This window comes from Danio rerio, chromosome 24 (genome assembly GCF_049306965.1).
Source record: "Danio rerio strain Tuebingen ecotype United States chromosome 24, GRCz12tu, whole genome shotgun sequence".
Taxonomy (NCBI): domain Eukaryota; kingdom Metazoa; phylum Chordata; class Actinopteri; order Cypriniformes; family Danionidae; genus Danio; species Danio rerio.
In genome coordinates, this window is record NC_133199.1 from 29,270,165 (window position 1) to 29,294,171 (window position 24,007).

Genomic DNA, 24,007 nt, shown 5'->3' on the forward strand with positions numbered 1-24,007 from the left:
CTGGTCCCGATATGTTTGCTATTTCACTTTATGCAAAAACAAATAGGATTCAAAAAGGAGATTAGTTATTTCATAACTGACAAAAATTCGGTCAAAATACTGCTCTGCAAAGAGCAAAACTAATCTATAACTTAGCAAATGACTATGAAATAAGTGGCATAATCAACGGCTTGCCATGTGTTAAAGGATTTTGAATGAACTTTGCATAGGCACCACTGCATGTTGGGTGTTTTTTTGCCTCCATGTTGTGCATTTATAATTCTTTAATGCAGTCAGCAAGCCATTGATTGTGCCTTACCTAAATAGGACAAAGTTTTTAGCCAAAATATGCTGATAAGAATGTTTCTCAATACAACAAATGCAGTCCTAAACCTAAAATTTATATCTGACTGGTTGGTTCCATAAATAATAAGAACACAATTCCATAAATTGTGTTCCATAAATAATCCAGCCACACAAATCAGGGATTTATACACTGCCAAAGATTCAGAATTGCTTTGAAAGTTGTTCTTTGTGGGTGACACTTCATTAATCTTGCCATTTGGCTTAATTAAACAAATTCACATTTGTAAATATAGCAGATTGCAAACGAAAATGCCATGTGCAAAAGTGTAAAAACTGGACTTTATAATATTTACCATGTCATATTGTCGGTGACGTCATTGATATCCAAGTAATTGTCAACCGAGACCCAAGTTAATGTGGAATTCAAAGGAATGGTTTCTGAGACATTGAGCGACTGACATATAGCTGTATAGCAGAGAAGCAGAAAATAGCATTTTCACTGTTTACATCACTTGAATAAATGAGGAATACCTGTACATACAGTTTAACACTCACCCAATCTTCTGAGAGGGCCATCAAAACTAATGTTGATACTGTTCATCCAAGACTTGCGAATAGCTTTACTAACTGTACAAACATTCAGTGGTTTTGACAGCTGCAGAGCTAGCATACATGAGTATAGCCTTAGGGAAAATAGACAGGTTAATCTGATGTATTGTACAGACATACATACACATATATTGTAGAGAAAAATACCTTGTTCCTTCACCAAAACATTCCAAGTGCATTCCCTGCAAAGCATCAAGAACTTTATGTACAGAAAAATGTTCATCCAACAAGATTATTTAACTGAAATTGGAAACAAATGGAAGTTTACCTTGTACAGCTGGTACAATTCAGAAGAAGAATCACACATAGACCTGTGAACAAAGAGAATAATTGTCATACACACAATTTATATAATAACTTGTCAGAAATCTGTCACTTTTACTTAATTTAATGTTATTGATAAGCCTTCATTTTTTTTTTAATCTTACTGATCCCAAATGTTTCTTTATCACAGTAACATATTAATTTATTAGAATGTGTCTTGTTTGTTTTAATTTTTAAATTACTTTAAACAATTTTAATCATGAATTACATTTACACACCAAATAAAAACATGTGTATCAATACAATATACACCAAATAATCCTGTCAGAGGTATTTAAAACAAGATTCAAGATAACACAAGTGACACAATAAAACGCTTATTTATTCGAATGAAAACTTTTTATTTTAAAAGTTTTTATTTATTTATCATCTAATAAAATGAAGTATGATCAGATTTAGTAGGAATTGTATACATACTTTGGTATTCCAAATCCGCTACAGGGAGTGCTCAACTGTACAACCTGTTGGATGTAGAAATAATAGTAACAAAACCATATTCATATTTTGTCATTCATTGCAATAATCCACTGTCATGCCAATTTTATTAAATAGCGATACTATTTGCTTACCCTTTCACTTAAACCATTTTTACAGAGACTCACCATGTTCTGAACGTAGGTGAAATTCACATCTGGGCTTTCAATCTTTAGACGAACAGCATAATACGTCTCTAAAAATAGTAATACAAGTAGAAGAAAGAGAGCCTCCGATTAGTGCACAACACACACTTGTATACAGTATATTAACAATGTATGTACATTTATATACAATCAGTTCCACTTACCATTATCGTTAGCCCCATAACACGTACAATTGCTTGTGACTTGCTTGTCATTGTCTACAAAATATATATATATATTTTTTAATTGGATATAATTTTTGTTAATGATGGCCAAAAGTAAATATAAAGAGAAATAACACTCACTGGATTGATTAGCAATCAAGTAATTATAGGAGCTAATGCAAGAAAAAGAAAGAGGAATTAATAGTGTGATCTCGCATAAACTTCTTAACATTACAATCACTTGTAAAATTATGTCAAGTCTGTAATGAACAGTATATCTTACCATGTGACGTTGACATATTCTTGGCTCTTGCAGACATCATTGTAAGACATTGGAGATGTGCAGTACAAAAAACCATCTCCAGGGGCTGAAGTATTGGGCTCTGGACAAAGACCTTTTCCTATTAACAAAAGTCAGTCAATGAGACTATCTTTTAAACTGCTGCCTATGATTTTTATGTCTTCATATAGATCACTTTTATGGTGCTTTAAGATTCATTTTGTAGTCTAACAGACTTAGTATGCACTCACAATTCTTTTTTAGAAAGACATATGGATGGGTAATTGAGGATTGGATTTCATTTTTGTGTCAGCTGTTCCTGAAGTCTGAATATAAATTACGTGATAAAATCCAAATGTATGCGTTTGTCTATACTCACCCACTCTTTCAATGTCTCCCAGAAGCTGGACCTGGATTGATGGGTCTGTAGTCCTGTTTTCTATCAGACTGTGGAGGATGTATTTATTCACAGGCTGGCTCAACTGTAGCAGCACAGTGCAATTGGTCGCTCTGTAGGAAGGGAGGCAGTAGCGGCGTCACTTATTGTTGAATTTGAATGAGAACATTGCTGCATTTCAAATGGGGTAAATCTGCATCTGAAGGGTATCATATTTGAAGGGTCATTCCAAATATAATTGCTCCACATTTAAAAGGCCCTTCAGAATGATATATGTAATGGACACTTTTTACTTCCATGAATTTTGGTGCATGTTTAATTCATGGTGTAGAAGTTACAAGGAATAGGTATTTTGGTTGCTTATACACCTTATCTCTTCAAAGCATTCATTGAGGAGGGTAAACCCTTTAAATAATGTAGGTCATGAGGCAAAATCAGTCCATCTGAAGGCCATTTAATAATAATTATAATTCCTTGTATTTATATAGTGCTTTTCTGGATACTCAAAGTGCTTTATGCATTTCTGGTGGGAATCTCCTCATCCACCACCAGTGTGCAGTATTCATCTGGATGATACGACGGCACAGTTAAACCCAGACTCTTTTCTGAAGCACATCCTGGGACTTTTAAAGACCAAAGAGAGTCAGGATCTCGGTTTAACGTCTCATTCGAAAGACAACACTCACTGAGCAGTATGGTGTCCCCAGCAATATACTGGGACCCACACAGACCACAGGCTGATCGCCCCCTCCTGGTCTCACTAACACTACTTCTGGCAACAACCTAGCTTTGCCATGTGGTCTCCCATCCAGGTACTTAGCTTCAATGGGCAACCATGTGAGAGTTTCAGAGAGCTAGCTGCCGGCTATTTATGACCCTGGACCACAAAACCAGTCATACACTGCAAAAAATGCTTTTTTTACTTAAATTTTGTTTGCCTTGTTTCCAGTCCAAATATCTAAAAGTTCTTAAATCAAGAAGCATTTTCTAGACAAGCAAAACATATGGTCTTGTTTTAAGAAATAATATGCCAAAATGAAGTGAGTTTTTCCTTAAATCAAGCAAAGTAATCTGCCAATGGGATAAGCAAAATAATCTTTTCACAAATCGAAAAACAAGATTATTTTGCTCACCCCATTGGCAGATTATTTAGCTTGATTTAAGGAAAAACTCACTTTATTTTGGCATATTATTTCTTAAAACAAGACAATATATTTTGCTTGTCTAGAAAATGCTTCTTGATTTAAGAATTTGTAGATATTTGGACTAGAAACAAGACAAAAATCCAAGTAATTAGGTTAGGATAACATTAGGCTGTGATGCAACTGCTTTATTTGGAAGTTTGGAATCAGAAGGTTCAAAGAAATCTAAATATTGAAAAACATGAATTGCCCTTAAGCTTTTTAAATAAATTTAAATGATTGCAATGCTTTATCAATTATTAATAGGAAATTTACAAAATATCTTCATGGAAGATGATCTTTATTTAACTTTCCATTTTTGGCATAAAAGAAAAATCAATAGTTTTGACCCATACAATGTTTTTTGGCTATTTACAAAAATATAACTGTGCAACATAAGTTTTATTGTTATATTGTTTTTTTTAATTTTTGTAATCCAGGGCAGTGGTCCCCAACCTTTTTATTACTTCAGACCAGTCAGTGCTTGACAATTTGCTTATTTCATGTGGCCAATATTTAAAAAAACGAAAGCGAGGCTGTACGTGTATATTCTAAACAAATTATGAAGCTGATCGGTCAGTTCGTCATGTGACTCGCGTAGCACTAGCAGTATTCAGAAAAGTTGAGGTGTTTTCAATTGGATCCCCCTAGATGGCGCGAGAGCATCGTTCTCAATATGTAAGCTGCATGCCTCCATTGGAAATAACAAACTTGTGCATAGAAAAGATGTGGTATGTGAACTGTGCCGCCATCATTTGCAATCTCCACCAGTTGATCTCATGCTTGCATAGACATGCTGGATTCACCCATTTGTTGTCAAATAGGTTATAGATCCATTCCTTGGCAGTTCATAGGTACTTCAAAGGGCTTTTTCCCCTTCGCAAAAGAAACTTTCCAAAGATGTCTGTTTGTTACTCATTTTGCTATACTTGTGGGTTAAATTTTGGCCTTCAGGTGAACGAGATATAACCGACAGAATTTTTTTTAAATAAAAGATTTTTCAAAATAAAAGATTATTAAGACTTCAATAATAAATAAAACAGAAATAATTTATGATTTCTTGTACGGCCCGGTAACAATTGATGCACGCATCGCTACCAGTCCGCAGCCTGGGGGTTGGGGACCACTGCTTCACGGTCACATTTTTGTTGTGTAGTTAAGAGGTTTTGTTGAGTAGTTAAGAAAATTTGGTTTGACTTACTGAATGTTCTGCTTGTCTTCACATCTAACCTCAGCAGTCTATGTAGATGAAAAAAATATATTTATAATTATTAAATGTTGGACAACATCCAAACATTTAACTCCGAAACAAATAAGACTTACCACAAAGACTATGCTAGTTTGGCATGATGTATTATTGACTCCTGTTATTGAAAATCCAGCAGAGCAGGTGCTCATATTAAAAAGATCTGAAAACTGAATATAGGGGGAAAGCATGAGAATAAAAAGATAAAATGTCACAATGAAAACATTGCAATAATTTAAATCAGGGGTGTCCAGGCATGCTCCTGGAGGGCCGGTGTCTAACACAGTTTAGCTCCAACTTCCTCTAACAAACCTGCCTGGATGTTTCTGGTAAACCTAGAAAGAGCTTGATTAGCTGGTTCAGGTTTGTTATAATGGGGTTGGAACTAAAATATGTAGGACACCGGCCCCCAAGGACCGAGTTTGGACACCCCTGATTGAAATATTACCAAACGTTACACAACTTTATTGAATATATATTTATATAGACGTTGTTATTAGAAAAATCTGCTCTTACCCAAATGTCAATCTCTTTCTCTGTCAAATTAGAGCCATTCACCTCCACAAGCATCCAGTAGTATGAAGCTGTGACGTAAAAACAGATATTTATACACATACCCAGAAATCACCACATTAAAATATGTCTCCTCTAAGTAAAATAAGGTTTGTCTAAAAAATGTTTTCCTTCTTACATTCATTAGTGCAGTACTGGGAAAAGTTACACTGTGCCACGAATGGATCTGAAACAAAGGCAAGGACACATCAAAGCCTTGAACCATTAGGATTAATTTTAAAATGTATAAATTATGTAATATGTGGCAGAATGAGAGAATGAAGGTAAGGAATTTAATTTAACATCCTGTAATTATCACCGAATTAGAAACCATCTGTCTTTTTCAGATAATGGAGAAAAAAAGACATAATCAGAAGGCAGTGATAATAGCCGCACCTGTGACTAATGTATCATTATTCGTCATTGTTCGCAGAACCGCCGTCTGATTGGTTACTTGAGTTGTGATTTTTGGTGCAGTGGAAAAGATTGCTGTTGCGCTGTTGGTTGTTGTATCTGAGTTATCGGAGTCACTGATTGGTTGGCTAATGCTTGTAAGATTCTGGGCAGATATTGATGTGGTCAGGGTAGTTTGAGGGGTTGTGGTAGACACTGGTGAGGTTGGAGAAGAAGAAGGAGATGACATGTTTGACAGAATAGTTGTGCTATTCACATCTGAATCTGTCAGAGCTTGAGCTGAAGGTGTAATGGTTGATTGCGTTGTGGTAGTTGATGTGAGGGAAATTTGTGTTGATGTATTTGGATTCATTGAAGAAGCTGTAGTTGATGTGGGTGGAAGTTGTCTCGATGTATCTGAATTCATTGAAGTTGTAGATGGTGTTGATGTGAGTTCTGTGGCTGTATCTGGAGTCATTGAAGAAGTTGTTGATGTGAGTTGTGTTGTTGTAACTGGATTCATTGAAGAAGTTTCTGATGTGAGTTGTGTTGCTGTATCTGAAGTCATTGAAGAAGTTGTTGATGTAAGTTGTGTTGTTGTATTGGGATTCATTGAAGTTATTGATGTGAGTTGTGTTGTATTGGGAGTCATTGATGAAGTTTCTGATGAGAGTTTTGTTGTTGTATCAGGAGTCATTGAAGAATATTCTGATGTTAATTGTGTTGCTGTATTGGGAGCCATTGGAGTTGTTGACATGGATTCTGTTGTATCAGGAGTCATTGAAGAAGTTGTTGATGTGAGTTGTGTTGTTGTATTCGGAGTCATTGAAGTTGTTGATGTGGATTTTGTGGTTGTGTCAAGAGTCATTGAAGAAGTTTCTGATGTGAGTTGTGTTGTATTGGGAGTCATTGAAGAAGTTTCTGATGTGAGTTGTGTTGTTGTATTGGGAGTCATTGAAGTTGTTGATGTGAGTTGTGTTGTTGTAACTGGATTCATTGAAGAAGTTTCTGATGTGAGTTGTGTTGCTGTATCTGGATTCATTGAAGTCGTTAAAGTGAATTTTGCTGTTGTATTGGGAGACATTGAAGAAGTTTCTGATGCGAGTTGTGTTGCTGTATCTAAAGTCATTGAAAAAGTTGTTGATGTAAGTTGTGTTGTTGTATTGGGAGTCATCGATGAAGTTTCTGATGTGAGTTTTGTTGTATCAGGAGTCATTGAAGAATATTCTGATGTGAATTGTGTTGCTGTATTGGGAGCCATTGGAGTTGTTGACATGGATTCTGTTGTATCAGGAGTCACTGAAGAAGTTGTTGATGTGAGTTGTGTTGTATTTGGAGTCATTGAAGTTGTTGATGTGGATTCTGTTGTTGTATCAAGAGTCATTGAAGAAGTTTCTGATTTGAGATGTGTTGTATTGGGAGTCATTGATGAAGTTTCTGATGTGAGTTGTGTTGTTGTATTGGGAGTCATTAAAAAAGTTGTTGATGTGAGTTGGGTTGTTGTATGAGTAGTCACTGAAGAAGTTTCTGATTTAAGTTGTGTTGTTGTATTGGGAGTCATTGAATTAGTTGTTGTTGTGAGTTGTGTTGTTGTATTGGGAGTCATTGAAGAAGTTGTTGATGTGAGTTGTGTTGTTGTATCGGGAGCTATTGAAGTTGTTGATGTGGACTCTGTTGTTGTATCAGGAGTCATTAAAGGAGTTTTTGATGTTAGTTGTGTTGTTGTATCGGGAGCCATTGAAGAAGTTTCTGATTTGAGTTGTGTTGGATTATCAGGAGTCATTGAAAAAGTTGCTGATGTGAGTTGTGTTGTTGTATCGGGAGTTATTGAAGTTGCTGATGTGGACTCTGTTGTTGTATCAGGAGTCATTGAAGAAGATTCTGTTGTGAGTTGTGTTGTATCAGGAGTCATTGAAGTTGTTAATGTGACTTGTGATGTATTGGGAGTGATTGAAGAAGTTGTTGATGTAAGTTGTGTTGTATTAGGAGTCATTGAAAAAGTTCTTGATGTGAGTTGTGTTGTTGTGTTGAGAGTGATTGAAGAAGTTGAAGATAGTTGTGTTGTTGTATTGCGAGTTATTGAAGTTGTTGATGTAAGTTGTGTTGTTGATTCAGGTATCATTGAAGAAGTTGTTGATGTGAGTTGTGTTGCTGAATTGGGAGTCATTGAGGTTGTTGATGTGAGTTGTGTTGCTGTATCTGAAGTCATTGAAAAAGTTTCTGATGTGAGTTTTGTTGTTGTATCAGGAGTCATTGAAGAAATTTCTGATGTGAATTGTGTTGCTTTATTGGGAGCCATTGGAGTTGTTGACATGGATTCTGTTGTATCAGGAGTCACTAAAGAAGTTGTTGATGTGAGTTGTGTTGTTGTATTTGGAGTCATTGAAGTTGTTGATGTGGATTCTGTTGTTGTATCAAGAGTCATTGATGAAGTTTCTGATGTGAGTTGTGTTGTTGCATTGGGAGTCATTAAAGAAGTTGTTGATGTGAGTTGGGTTGTTGTATCAGTAGTCACTGAAGAAGTTTCTGATTTAAGTTGTGTTGTTGTATTGGGAGTCATTGAAGAAGTTGTTGATGTGAGTTGTGTTACTGTACTGGGAGTCGATGAAGAAATTTCTGATTTGAGTTTTGTTGTTGTATTGGGAATCATTGACGTTGTTGACATGGATTCTGTTGAATCAGGAGTCACTGAAGAAGTTGTTGATGTGAGTTGTGTTACTGTACTGGGAGTCAATGAAGAAATTTCTGATTTGAGTTGTGTTGTTGTATTGGGATTCATTGAAGTCATTAAAGTGAATTTAGCTGTTGTATTAGGAGTGATTGAAGAAGTTTCTGATGTGAATTGTGTTGCTGTATCTGAAGTCATTGAAGAAGTTGTTGATGTAAGTTGTGTTGTTGTATTGGAATTCATTGAAGTTGTTGATGTGAGTTGTGTTGTTATATTGGGAGTCATTAATGAAGTTTTTGATGTGAGTTTTGTTGTATCAGGAGTCATTGAAGAATATTCTGATGTGAATTGTGTTGCTGTATTGGGAGCCATTGGAGTTGTTGACATGGATTCTGTTGTATCAGGAGTCATTGAAGAAGTCGTTGATGTGAGTTGTGTTGTTGTATTCGGAGTCATTGAAGTTGTTGATGTGGATCCTGTTGTTGTATCAAGAGTCATTGAAGAAGTTTCTGATGTCAGTTGTGTTGTTGTATTGGGAGTCATTGAAGTTGTTGATGTGAGTTGTGTTGTTGTATGAGGAGTCATTGAAAAAGTTCTTGATGTGAGTTGTGTTGTTGTGTTGGGAGTGATTGAAGAAGTTGTTGATAGTTGTGTTGTTGTATTGCGAGTCATTGAAGTTGTTGTTGTGAGTTGTGTTACTGTACTGGGAGTCAATGAAGAAATTTCTGATTTGAGTTGTGTTGTTGTATTGGGTATCATTGAAGTTGTTGATGTGGATTCTGTTGCTATACTGGAAGTCCTTGAAGAAGTTTCTGATGTGAGTTGTGTTGTTTTATTGGGAGTCGTTGAAGCTGTTGACATGGATACTGTTGCATCAGGAGTCACTGAAGAAGTTGTTGATATAAGTTGTGTTGTTGTATTAAGAGTGATTAAATAAGTGTCTGATGTGAGTTGTGTTGTTGTATCAGGAGTCTTTGAAGAAGTTGTTGATGTGAGTTGTGTTGTTGTATTGGGAGTCATTGAGGTTGTTGATGTGGATTCTGTGTTTGTATTCGGAGTCATTGAAGTTGTTGATGCGGATTCTGTTGTTGTATCAGGAGTCACTGAAGAAGTTGTTGATGTGGGTTGTGTTGTTGATTCAGGAGTCATTGAAGTTGTTGATGTGAGTTGTGTAGCTGTATTGGGAGTCATTGAGGTTGTTGATGTGGATTCTGTTGTTGTATCAGCAGTCATTAAAGAAGTCGTTGATGTGAGTTGTGTTGTTGTATTCGGAGTCATTGGAGTTGTTGATGTGAGTTGTGTTGTTGTATTGGGAGTCATTGATGAAGTTTCTGATGTGAGTTGTGTTGTTGTATCAGGAGTAATTGAAGAAGTTGTTAATGTGAGTTGTGCTGTTGTATTGGGAGTCATTAAAGTTGTTGATGTGGATTCTGTTGTTGTATCAGGAGTCACTGAAGAAGATGTTGATGTGGGTTGTGTTGTTGTATCAAGAGTCATTGAAGTTGTGGATGTGAGTTGTGCTGTTGTATTGGGAGTCATTGAGGTTGTTGATGTGGATTCTGTTGTTGTATCAGGAGTCATTGAAGAAGTTTTTGATGTGGGTTGTGTTGTTGTATTCAGAATCATTGGAGTTGTTGATGTGAGTTGTGTTGTTGTATTGGGAGTCATTGAAGTTGTTGATGTGTATTCTGTTGTTGTATAAGAAGTCACAGAAGAAGTTGTTGATGTGAGTTGTGTTGTTGTATTGGGAGTCATTGAAGAAGTTGTTGATGCGAGTTGTGTTGTTATATCAGGAGTCATTGAAGAAGTTGTTAATTTGAGTTGTGTTGCTGTATTGGGAGTCATTGAGGTTGTTGATGTGGATTCTGTTGTTGTATAAGAAGTCACAGAAGAAGTCGTTGATGTGAGTTGTGTTGTTGTATTGGGAGTCAATGGAGTTGTTGACGTGAGTTGTGTGTTTGTATTGGGAGTTACTGGAGTTGTTGATGTGAGTTGTGTTGTTGTATTGGGAGTCATTGAATTTGTTGATGTGAGTTGTGTTATTGTATTGGGAGTCATTAAAGTTGTTGATGTGAGTTGTGTTGTACTGGAAGTCGTTGAAGTTGTTGACATGGATTCTATTGTAACAGGAGTCATTGAAGAAGTTGTTGATGTGAGTTGTGTTGTTGTGTTGGGAGTCATTGAAAAAGTTTCTGATGTGAGTTGTGTTGTTATACCTGGATTCATTGAAGTAGCTGTTGGTGTGAGTTGTGTTGTTGTACTTGGATACACTGAAGAAGTTGTAGTTGTCGTGAGTTGTGTTGATACATTGAGAGTCATTGAAGAAGTTTCTGATGTCAGTTGTGTTGTTGTATTGTTAGTCATTGAAGAAGTTGTTGTGAGTTGTGCTGTATCTGGATTCATTGAAGTAGCTGTTGGTGGGAGTTGTGTTGTTGTACTTGTATACACTGAAGAAGTTGTAGTTGATGAGTTGGGATTTATTGAAGAAGATGTTGATGTGAGATCTGGAGGACTTGTTGTGGTTGTAGGTTGTGACGTTGAATCAGGAGAGGTACTGCTGTTCTGGCTTAAATCCTGGTTCTGTCCTGTGTAAGAAAATGAAAGGAATTAATTTTGATCACTACACCATCTATGTAGTCCCAAAATACACTGTGAGAATCAGGGCAAATCAACACTTACTACATGCCCTTAAAAGAAGTTAGCAAGCTTAAAACCTAAATCATGTGGAAAAAAACATAATGACAATCGAGAGGTGTTTTCTAAAAATAACCTGTTTATTTATAGCTAACATGAAAAAAACATAGCTAGACTAGTTAATCTATTAAACAGTAATAAATGATTAATGCCTGAAATGTCACTGGCATATGAAACAATCAAATTATTTAGCTATAATGTGCTTTTAAAAACTTTATAAATTTTATTTATACAACAGTATTTTGCTGTTTATAAAATCCAGTTTGGATGTTGTACAACAAGTACACTCCCATGTCACACTCAATGGGCCCTATCACACAGCCGGATCAATAGGGCACAAGAGGTATTTGGCATGATTTGCACAACCCTAATTTTTACGTTTTGCGCCACGTTGTTTAAATAGCAAATACAACTGCGTCACTTTGTGGACTCATAGGTGTTCTGGTCTAAAAAGGAGGTGTGTTAAGACGTATGGAGACATATGCACTACCACATGGGCATAAGAATAGGACGTGTGTTTGGATATAACTCTGTTTTTTGACCACACTTCATTTTTATTGTTTATTCATTTGTTTTCTACGAATTAAAACTGAATTTAGAAATAGTTTTGAAACGAATCTTTGAGCTTTTCAAACAAAATTAAATATGTAGACTAATGGATGTCTTCAGTGGAGTGTGTACAACACTGTTTTCTTATCCACAAAAGTAAAGGAGTAAAGTAAAGAATAAAAGGCAAATGGAGGAGGCTTGTTCTTTATCCTCGTGCTGGAAATTTTCTGACTAGTAAAGCATTAAGTTTTTCATTTTACAAAGTCTGTCATGTAAATAGCAAATTAGCCATGGCACGACACAACTGACTCTTAAAGGGAATGGGAGATGAGACTCTGATTGGTAATTGAATGCTCTTAAGTGTATTTTTCATCTCTAAAATAGCAAAAGTGGACAACATGCTTTTTAGACTTTGTGTCTAGATCTTTAAAATGAAGCCTAATATGTCCCAATGTGTAGTGAACCAACCTAATCACTGTCTTTACCAGGGGCTAAATTCATATACACAACCTACTGATCCACAACACTGGAAACTAGGGAGTGGATTGAGATTCATGCTACGTATTAGCTTTGTTGTCTGCAGCTTTAAATCCTTCAGCTTGTTAAAACAGGATGGATTCTAATAGTCTGTTTTTATCATTCATACGCTATAAAAAGTGATTCTAACAATTTTGTTCTTTCATTATCGTTATAATTATGATTAAACTACTATTCTTTTAAGGGGGTACTACACACAAAAAGGACATTTACCCACTTTCTCTCTATGTTGTACACAAAAAAGTTGTTTTGAGCAATGTTGGTATCCTGTCGTCATGGACTTTAATTGTATAATATATTTCCCCCAATCTAGGAAATGTCTTTGCCAAAAATTTATACTTTTTTTGTTTTTAACAGAAAAAAAAAATCTCATAATGGTTTGGAACCACCTAAGAGAGAGTAAATTGTGATTTAATGGCCCTCTGACTAAAGGCGATTTAGCACTCACACACACACACTTCAGCTTTTGATATTCAGCAACATCTTTCATCTGTGTACTGACCTTGGTTTGTGTTAGCCTGTACATTCGTAATTGAAGATGTTTCTGATGTGAGTTGTGTTACTGTATTGGGAGTCAGTGAAGTTGTTGATGTGGATTCTGTTGTTGCATCAGGAGTCAATGAAGAAGTTGTTGATGTGGGTTGTGTTGTTGTATTGGGAGTCATTGAAGTTGTTGACATGGATTCTATTGTATCAGGAGTCACTGAAGAAGTTGTTGATGTGAGTTGTGTTGTTATATCAGAAGTCATTGAAGAAGTTTCTGATGTGAGTTGTGTTGTTGTATTGGGAGTCATTGAAGAAGTTTCTGATGTGAGTTGTGTTGTTGTATTGGGAGTCATTGAAGAAGTTTCTGATGTGAGTTGTGTTGTTGTATTGGGAGTCATTGAAGAAGTTTCTGATGTCAGTTGTGTTGTTGTATTAGGAGTCATTGAAGAAGTTTCTGATGTCAGTTGTGTTGTTGTATTAAGAATCATTGAAGAAGTTTCTGATGTCAGTTGTGTTGTTGTATTGGGAGTCATTGAAGAAGTTTCTGATGTTAGTTGTGTTGTTGTATTGGGAGTCATTGAAGTAGCTGTTGGTGCGAGTTGTGTTGTCATAATGGGAGTCATTGAAGGAGTTTCTGATGTGAGTTGTGTTGTTGTGCCTGGATTCATTGAAGTAGCTGTTGGTGTGAGTTGTGTTGTTGTACTTGGATACACTGAAGAAGTTGTAGTTGATGTGAATTGTGTTGTTGTATTAAGAATCATTGAAGAAGTTTCTGATGTCAGTTGTGTTGTTGTATTAGGAGTCATTGAAGAAGTTTCTGATGTCAGTTGTGTTGTTGTATTAAGAATCATTGAAGAAGTTTCTGATGTCAGTTGTGTTGTTGTATTGGGAGTCATTGAAGAAGTTTCTGATGTCAGTTGTGTTGTTGTATTAGGAGTCATTGAAGAAGTTTCTGATGTCAGTTGTGTTGTTGTATTAGGAGTCATTGAAGAAGTTGTAGTTGATATGAATTGTGTTGTTGTATTAAGAGTCATTGAAGAAGTTTCTGATGTGAGTTGTGTTGTTGTATTGGGAGTCGTTGAAGTAGCTGTTTGTACGAGTTGTGTTGTCATACTGGGAGTCATTGAAGAAGTTGTTGATGTGAGTTGTGCTGCATCTGGATTCATTGAAGTAGCTGATGGTGGGAGTTGTGTTGTTGTACTTGGATACACTGAAGAAGTTGTAGGTGATGTGTTGGGATTCATTGAAGAAGATGTTGATGTGAGTCCTGGAGGACTTGTTATGGTTATAGGTTGTGATGTTGAACCAGGAGAGGTATTGCTGTTCTGATTCAAAATTTGGTTCAGTCCTGTGTAAGAAAATGAAAGGAATTAATTTTGATCACTACACCATGTACAGGTATGTAGTCCCAAAATACACTGTGAGAATCAGGGCAAATCAACACTTACTACATGCCCTTAACAGAAGTTAGCAAGCCTAAAAAATGAATAGTATAATATTTTTCCCAAAAAAATTTATACTTTTTGTGTTTAACAGAAATAAAAAAATCTCATCATGGTTTGGAACCACTTGAGGGAGAGTAAATTGTGATTTAATGGCCCACTGACTAAAGGCGATTTAGCACCCACACACACACTTCAGCTTTTGATATTCAGCAACATCTTTCATCTGTTTACTGACCTGGGTTTGCGTTGGCCTGTACATTCGTAATTACTGAATTTAAAAGTGAGTAGAGTGGACCTTTGAAAGGCAAAGAGGAAGAAACAAAATATGATTCCACACAGCAACAAACAAATGACATGTAAAAATCCAAAATGCAAATTTATACAAATTACATTTTTTGTGAAGTAAACACAACAAAATACACTGTATTTTATACAAATTTTTTACACACAGGTCTGTGTTTAAGCTAGTTTTTTGGCCTGTGCTACTGTTGGTAAAGCAAAGATAGAACACATACTTATTGTTAGAGTAAAATCCCGGCTGGAAGCTGTATTCTGGGATGCTGTAAGTAGGGAAAAAACATACATTTAAAACTTTAAATCCAAATAATTTCTAGCAAACAAAGTAGTACATTTAATTAAGTACAGTGAAAGAATACACAAAGGACTTTTTTGTAAGTGTGGAAAAAAAAATTATAATGACAGGGAGTTGCTTGTTTATTTCAAAAGTGAAATAAATTTGATTAAACTATTAGAATTACCATATTTTATAAATAACCTACAGAAAATATAAATAGTTATAGTTATTTAAAAAACAACATCAGCCTAAAAAAAGGCCATCAGCCTTTTAATTATTTGTTTTATAGGATTAGTGTGTTTATGTTAGATTGTAGCAGATTGATTTTATAGCATCAGGTTAAACTTTCTGACACCTTTATGGCAATAAAATATATATAAAAAAATTCAGGTCACAACTGAACATTGAAAATGATCTCTGATTGGCGGCCTCCAAAAATATACCAAGAATAGACTTATGCTATTGTGCCACCAGTCTCTTTAGGTGAGATTAACATAAAATTAAAAAAAATGAAAAAACTGTAAAAAAGCACGCACATCTCTCTTAATTGGGTGCTCAGCCAAATCAGCCAAAAAGTGCAAATTAAATGTAAATCAAAGGCGGCAACACCAAGGCTCCAAAAATACAAATTTATTAAATTAAAAAGGCTGACACAGAGCGTGCACACCTTGTTTCAGCCTTTTTAATTTAATAAATTTGTATTTTTGGAGCCTTGGTGTTGCCGCCTTTGATTTACATTTAACATAAAATTAAACAAATTAATAAATGGCTATGCAAATTATATGGTTGTTTGACTGTTGCGCTTTTTTGTGTTGTCAATATGGTCGTGTTTATGTAGGCCTATTGTTGTGCACGCAACAAATGTATATTTATAACCACCTCCGAGGAATTTGGAGGTCGCAAGTCACTGGCATTTTTATTTTGGGGGTTGTGGACTAAAAAGTTTGGGCACTGTGTAACTATTAAACTATTATAACTATAACTATAAAAGTATTTTAAGCTCTTTGCACTTGTCAATTAATTCAGATTCTAAATTGAATAGATGAGTTGTAGAACAAACTGTGTTGATGAATATAATATTATTGTACAGCTGATAGATTTATACAGTATACTCATATCAGTTTTCTTTATCGCTGTCAAATCTATCAACTCCTGAACTTTTCCTCTATTCAAATGTATGCATCTGATGTGTCTGTTTGTGTCATGCATTGTATGAGGAAAAAGTGTGAATGCTCAGTGCAGGATGCCGTGAGATCGAGAACAAAAACAAGAGCCACATTTGCAGAGAAGTAGAAATGACATTTCATGTTTAAACAAACATTGACATACCTTTACTGGAAATGATCCAAATCTTATTTTTACTTGTAAACTATCAAGTAAGTAATGCCTTCTTAAACGGATAGTTCACTCAACAATGAAGTCATGTGGTTACGTTTCTTTTTTCTGTTGAAACTATTAAAGAATGTTGGAAGCCATGGACATTCATAGTCGAAAAACAAAATGGAACTCAGTGGCTGTCTGTTTCCAACATTCTTTAAAATGGTTTTGTTCGTGTTCAACAAAAGAAAGAAACTCAAAAAAGACATTGAGTAAATGATGACAGAATAAATGTTTTGGAAGAACTATCCCTTTAAAGCACATTAATGATGAGTATTATATAAAAATCACTGTAAATTGTAAAGATTAGCATAGATGCATCATATCTTTAACGTTAACCTATACAGATAAATGAATTGATTTTATATTTCCAGCTGAGGAATGGTGAAAACACTGATGGCTGATCCGAATACATTCTGCAATATGTGTTTCAGATAGGCCGAATGATACTGTCAGTTGGTGAGGGCATTAATATAGTTATGATTTTTAATTCAAACATACCTTAAATTTAAATTGTGACAGGCCAAACTTTGTTACATTAATCATTCGTTCATTTTCCTTCAGCTTAGTCCCTTTATTTAACACAGGTCGCCACAACAGAATGAGCCGCCAACTCTTCCAGCATATGTTTTACGCAGTGAATGCACTTCCAACTGAAACCCAGTACTGGGAAACGCATACACTCTCACATTTACACATACACTACAGCCAATTTAGTTAATTCGAATTTACCTATAGCGCATGAACATGCACACTCCACATAGAAATGCCAACTGACCCAGTCAGGACTTGAACCAGCAACCTTCTTGCTGTGAGGCGAGAGCGCTAACCACTGAGCCACCGTGCCGCCTTGTTACATTAAAATTGACTATCTAGGCAAGCAGAAAGAAACAAAAATGAAAGCTAATATTTTTGTTTCTTTCTGCCCTGTCTAGATTGTCAAAGCAACGTTTTCAATGTGATAAAAATGATGAATCACATCTCAAAAGTACGGAGACCCGGAAGGGATGTGATGGTGGGGGAAAAAAATTGGTGGGAGAAAAAAAAACTGATAGATAGGAAAATATATTTAAAAAAAAAAGTTTTTGTGTTCACTCAAAAAACTGTTGTTTAACAAACACTTCCTGTTCACTTTATCTATGTCAATCCTCCTGTTTTTGCTGGGATTTTCCTGTATTTTACCATTCTATCATCTTATCATTAAGTATTTTTTCCATTTTTCTCCCATATTTTGAATCTTGAAAGCATGTTAAAATTAATATAAACATGTCTGCGTTCACTTTCCTTTTATTAAAGCTGTGCATTGATCGTTGCCCTTCATATGCATCCTCTGAATTAGTACAAGCAATGACTTACGGATGCGCTCCGTACACTCTCAGAAAAAAAGGTACACGGTGGTACAAATAATGTTCCTTAAGGAACAGTTTTGTACCTTTGTAAAAAGTAGACCTTGTATGGTATACTTTTGTGATACTGTTCTGTACCTTTTATGGTACAACTGAAATGAAGGTACACAATTGTTCTCATAAAAAAGTAAAAGACAACTTCTTTATTACAATATTTAATAAATATGACTTGAAAGGAAAAGTGATTTTATGAATGTTTTTCATATTAAAACAACAATCATCATTTAAAAGTATATGTTTAAAGAAACTCATAAACATTAATTATTAGTTCTAAAATACAATAATACAAAACAACTGGTAAAACATAAAACTACAGGTATTGTAAACTAAACATTTAAGGCATTTCAAATAAATGTTTGGTATGCATGTTTGACACTGTTAAGGTAAAAAAGTGTCTTGTCGCTGTGGTGGTACCTTTATGGATCAGATTTGTATCTTTGATGAAGGTACAATTTTGTGTCTGCAGGTTTTAAAAACCAAAGGTACATTTTGGTTTCCCATGGTACAAACTGCAATGATGCAAATTTGTTTCTTTGTCAATTTAAAGGTACAATTCTGTCCCAGAAAAAGGAGGATGGACACGTTTACATATTATTAAGTTTATTTGTCTGTTTAAACACACCTGAATCCCAAAGTGTCCTGCACTTTAGCTTCTCTTAAAATGTCGTGTACAGAAGATGATCTGGGATTTATCATACAAAGCACATCCGTCAATCAGCGATTATGCATTCGCTAATTCAGAGGTTGCATATGAAGGGCGATGATCGACGCACAGCTTTGATGAATAGAAAGTGAATGCTGAAATTTTTATATTAATTTCAACATGCTTTCAATGATAAAAATCTGGAAAAAATACTTAATCATAGGATGATATAATATAGAAGAATCTAGGCAAAAACGGGAGGGTTGACATGTATAAAGTGAACAGGAAGTGTTCTGCGAATGATAGTTTTGCGAGATATCGCAAAACATCTTTGCAAGGGAATGCAAAAACTTTTCCTATCACTCAGTTTTTTTTTTCTTCCACTTATTTTTATTCCCACCATCACGTCCCTTTCAGGTCTCTATATAAAAGAACTAAAATAAACACTGCTACAAAAGTATTTCCACAGACTGGAAACTACAGTATATTTTAAACCTTCTCAAGATGTACAATACCATCAGGTGTGTGAAAAAACTGAATTCTTTTTTGCATTCGTTTAAATCAATACATTCAGATGTGGGTGGTGCGGTGGCACAGTGTTCTATGTGGAGTTTGCATGTTCTCCCAGTGTTCGCGTGGGTTTCCTCCGGGTGCTCCGGTTTCCCTCACAAGTCCAAAGACATGCACTATAGGTGAATTGGGAAAGCTAAATTGTCCGTAGTGTATGTGTGTTAATGTATGGGTGTTTTCCAGACATGGGTTGCAGCTGGAAGGCCATCCGCTGCGTAAAACATACGCTAGATAAGTTGGCGGTTCATTCCGCTGTGGCAACCCCAGATTAATAAAGGGACTAAGCCAGAAAGAAAATGAATGAATGAACATTCAGATGTGCCACACTGTATGGAATTAGTTGTTCTATTTCAGTAATACATAGCATTAATCATGCTGTAGTAAACTGTCTCATACATACCCCTTGCAAAGCAGATTCTTTACACAGTAAGATGATTTGTTTCTAAGAGGTCATGCAAATCAGGTTTCTTTCACATTCAGGGGGGTTCTTAGTACTGTCTCTTACCTAAAACAGCTGAATTTGTTTACTACTAGTAAATCCAAATGTGCAATGCTGCTCCAGAAGCTGTTTGAAAACCACTTATTTAAATGAACTGCTTCAGAGATTTTTTGTTTGTAAATTCACTGAAACATTATTTGGTATTTACATTAACATTTCGTTGTTAATTGGAATATGTGGAATATCTGTTCAGTTGTAATTGGGTTAGATATAATAATGGATTAGTTCACCTTAACATTTTTATTCTGTTATGACTTACTCACCCTCATGTACTGTGAAACCCCTGAGACATTCATTCATCATCAGAACACAAATTAGGATATTTTGAATAAATCTAAGAGATCTATCGTCCTCCATATTAGACAGCACAAGATTCCAGAATTTCAAATTCCAGAAAAGAAACCAAAGCATAGTCAAAACATTCATTTGAAGCTCCATGATAAAGTTTGTGCGAGAAAAGTTGTCTCCAGCATTAGGTTAGATTAGGTTAGGATGCAAGGTTACGTCGTACTGCCTGTACTAAACGCCGACCCTGACCTGAAGCAGGAGAGAAGATATGTAGGCAATAAGTTGTTTATATCTAAGATAAAATGTATAATATGTAGACAAGATATTGTCATATTTACAGGTTTTTTTTTGGCGCACAAACGTTTTCATGGAGATTTTTCAGTTGATCACCTGAAGTCATGTGGAATGTTTTTGGTTCCTTTTCAGGAAATTGTCTTGTGACTGTTGCTCTCTATGGAGAATGAGATATCTAAATTTGTGTTTTAATGATAAAGAAGCTCTCAAGGGGATTGAATCAAGATGAAGGGGAGTAATTAATAACAGAATATTGGTTTTTGGGTGAATACGTTAAGGTTATTCAATCAAACAGGCAACTTTCAAGTAGCTTTTAGCTTCAGTGCTATCTTTCCCAAGACATTTATCCACCACCACACAACAGTACAACTCAGTGAAGTGAAATTACACTTGCACTGCACTTACCAGTGGATGAGGGCGTAGATAGTTGTGCATTGCGTTTCTTACGCAGATGCTTTATGCCTAGAAGATGAGATATAGAAATAGCATGCACAAATGATAGAAAGTCAAGAGCTAGAGTGCTGCTACCGCTGCCCTTCTTGTACCCTGCATCAAAATCAGATCTGATCATTTCAATCAAGACATCCAATGCTTTCAATCCAGCCTCGCCCTCTGGCTGTATTTTGAAACGTTTCAAATATCCTGTAGGATATTTGAAATTGATTTGACTTCATAATTTCCTGTGGAGGACAAACTCGTGTCTTATACACTGAGCTCATGCACTTCTGGAACAGAGTAGCCAGGTTTAATCAGATGTGTATCAGATGCATTTTATTCACTGAAATGCCACAAAATAAATGTTAAATAAATTCTGATGCAGGTAACAAGCAAGGCTATTGATGTTGGAAAATTCAACCCGAGTCAGAAACCGTGGATCAGAACATAATCACTTGTTTTTAGCTAGTTCAAGATAGTTATTAACTACACATGACATGGTCTTAATTGAACATTTGCAATCCCCAATCTGGTAATTCACTAGTGTTTGCTCATCATTAGCTGGTTCTAGATAGTTTTCAGTTGGTTCGAGTTAGTATGTGGCCCTGCTAGACATTAGATGAACAAAGCTGATTATTATTCGGCCCTGTCGAGTCATTAGGTGGACCAAGCTGGAAATTATCTCTCCATGTTTAGTCATTAGGTGATCCAACTTGGTCATAAGGTGGCCCAAGCTGTTTATTTTGTGGTCCTATTTGGCCAATAAGATTGGCTAGGAGTTGTTCAAGCTGGTTATTATAGGGCCATGTCTAGCTATATGTAGACCAAGCTGGTTTTTACATGGTCCTATATAGTCATTTGAAGATCCAACTTGGTCATTATTTGGTCCAAGCAAGAAGTTATTCATTCTGTACCAAGCTGGTTATTATCTGGCCATGTCTTGTCATTAAGTGATCTAACTTGGTCATAACGTGGTACTAGCTATCAGGTGGACCAAGCTGGTTATTTTGTGGTACTATCTTGTCATTGAAAGATCCAACTTGGCCATTAGTTGGTATTAGCTAGGACAGTGGTTCTCAAACTGTGGTGTGTACCACTAGTGGTATGCGGGCTTCCTTCTAGTGGTACGCGGAGGAATCCAATTTGTAATATGTACATGCTACATATATTTCAAAATTTATCAAAAATTATTTATATATGAATATGACATATAATAATATTCGTTATATGACATACATAGCCTAAATTTCTGAGGTCCAGGCAAAATTTTCAGGTGTTGATGAATTGGCTACTATATGTTAATACTTTACAAGTACTTAAATACTTTTCTTTTGATCTTTTACACATTTTAATTTAAATGTTGACTTTTTTAGTTTTTTATTTTACATATAAGCACAGTAAAGTGTTAACGTTAGACTATTTATGTTTAAAGTGGCTGACAATAATAAATATTCTTAATAATAGGAATTAATCTGCCACGTTTTTGAATTGTGAAGAACTGTAGCTGCTTTACTGGGCTTACTACGCTACTGTATTTCAATACTGCTCGTTATGGTGGTACTTGGAAAGACAAATTTTTTCTGATGTGGTACTTGATGAAAAAAGTTTGAGAAACACTGAGCTAGGACATATTCAAGATGTTTATTATAGGGCCCTATCTAACCATTATGTGGACCAAGCTGGTTATTATGTGGTCCTATATTGTCATACGAAGATCCATCTTGGTCATTATTTGGTCCAAGCAAGGAGTTTTTCATTCTGGACCAAGCTGGTTATTATGTTGCCCTGTCAAGTCATTAGGTGGACTAAGCTGGTTATTATCTGGCCATGTCTAGTCATTAGGTAGTGAAATTTGGTCATAAGGGAGTCCTAGCTGTTAGGTGGACCAAGCTGGTTATTTTGTGGTCCTATCTAGTCATTGAGAGATCCAACTTGGCCATTAGTTGGTATTAGTTAGAAGGTATTCAAGTTGTTTGTTATAGGGCCCTGTCTAGCTATTAGGTGGACCAATCTGGTTATTATCTTGTCTTGTCTAGTCATTAGGTGATCCAATTTTGTCATAAATTGGTCCAAGCTATTAGGTGGACCAAGCTGGTTATTCTGTGGCCCTATATAGTCATTAGAAGATTTAACTTGGTCATTAGTTAGTCCAAGCTAGGAGTTATTTCAAAATGGACTAAGCTGGTTATTATGCTGCCCCTTCTAGTCATTAGGTGGACCAAGCTGGTTATTATGTGGCCATGTCTAGTCATTAGGTGATCCAACTTGTTCAATAGTTGGTCCCAACCAGTAGTTAATTAAGTTGGTCATTACCTACAAGCTTATACAGCAGCAAAAATCTGTGTACTATCTAAAGATGATTAGTAGGCTAATAACCACTTTAGACCAGCTAGAAACAAGCTACCACTTTCAAAAACACAGCTACTAGCTAAAGCTGATATTTCCAACAAGAACATTTTATCTACAAAAGAACACATGCATGAAAGTGACCTTTCTTCAGAAGATAAACCATCATGCATGTTATGCATTATAACACTACATACAGAATGTCCCCAACAATCCGCATGCTGTTCATTACAAACAAGACAACAGTTCTGATAGTTAATTCATCTTTAAATAGCTTGAGAGAAAAATACTATGCATGCTTTTAGTTCAGAGAGAAAAAAGTGCTTGAGGCTGTTTATGGTGTGCAGAGTTGATCTGACGCTGTCTAATACACAGTCATTACGCAAATAATCATTGTTATTTTAAGACTGTCTCTGTTATCCACTACCGGTTCAACAGGCTTTTCTCTTGTGAATCAGTGTTACTCACCACACTGCAGTGTGTAATCTTGGACTCTGGCCTGGGTTCGTGTGATAGCCCAAATTTGTGAATCCCAGCCAATCACTGTCCCATCTTCACATGCCTTGTGGTCTCCTACATCGTCCCATATGCGAAACAGGTAGAGCTCAGTCGTAGCCATTTTTACCCCAGGGAAGGCTTCATTTGGTTGGCAACCCAGCAGAAGACTACCGGAAGGAGGGATTGCTCGAGCAATGGCAGTACGCTGATATACTTCAGAATTTCCACCTATTGTCAGACTGAAACTCTTGCTAAAGGCATCCCATCGTAGGCATATGTGATGCCAGCGTTGAGCGGTCAGCTGGACAGTGAATTGGTGTCGTACACCCAACAGCCAGGCATACAGGTTGTTTTGGTCCCCCTGCAGGGCCAGTTCATATCGGCGCGTCGGCGTCGAGACATAGCTAAATGCAGTCCATGTTCCTGGGGAAATGACCCTTACGTTCACACATATTGTTGTTTGGAAGAGCACAGGCATACGGCTCGGTCCCTGGAAAGTCCAGTGGTCATCACATCCTTGCAGGACAGCTTTAGCATCAGACATAAAGAAGCCATCAGCTTGAAAGAGAGAAAAAGATATTGTAAATATAAATATGTAAAGTGTAAATATAAGTTTTTTTTAAAAGTACATTTTAAATCATATGTAT

The 24,007-nt window shown here is 36.0% G+C and overlaps 1 protein-coding gene across 4 annotated transcripts in view; it reads right to left on the bottom strand.

Annotated features, from left to right (window-relative positions):
* adgrg2a (adhesion G protein-coupled receptor G2a) overlaps positions 1-24,007 on the bottom strand; it is a 64,471-nt gene that overhangs the window by 23,051 nt on the left and 17,413 nt on the right. For 2 of the 4 annotated variants that reach the window (XM_073940732.1, XM_073940731.1), the window contains exons 3-22: positions 23,331-23,918; positions 20,487-20,543; positions 14,946-14,990; positions 14,666-14,725; positions 13,002-14,333; positions 10,936-11,304; positions 5,798-5,845; positions 5,623-5,690; positions 5,184-5,276; positions 5,062-5,099; positions 2,662-2,792; positions 2,286-2,403; positions 2,144-2,175; positions 2,003-2,056; positions 1,821-1,888; positions 1,636-1,679; positions 1,163-1,205; positions 1,042-1,076; positions 841-968; positions 639-750 (exon numbers count right to left, since the gene is read on the bottom strand). In XM_073940732.1, the coding sequence (XP_073796833.1) occupies positions 639-750; positions 841-968; positions 1,042-1,076; positions 1,163-1,205; positions 1,636-1,679; positions 1,821-1,888; positions 2,003-2,056; positions 2,144-2,175; positions 2,286-2,403; positions 2,662-2,792; positions 5,062-5,099; positions 5,184-5,276; positions 5,623-5,690; positions 5,798-5,845; positions 10,936-11,304; positions 13,002-14,333; positions 14,666-14,725; positions 14,946-14,990; positions 20,487-20,543; positions 23,331-23,918 (3,463 nt within the window). Of the gene's footprint in view, positions 1-638; positions 751-840; positions 969-1,041; positions 1,077-1,162; positions 1,206-1,635; positions 1,680-1,820; positions 1,889-2,002; positions 2,057-2,143; positions 2,176-2,285; positions 2,404-2,661; positions 2,793-5,061; positions 5,100-5,183; positions 5,277-5,622; positions 5,691-5,797; positions 5,846-6,054; positions 11,305-13,001; positions 14,334-14,665; positions 14,726-14,945; positions 14,991-20,486; positions 20,544-23,330; positions 23,919-24,007 lie in introns of all 4 variants that reach the window. The other 2 variants (XM_073940729.1, XM_073940730.1) reach the window with 2 other exon arrangements.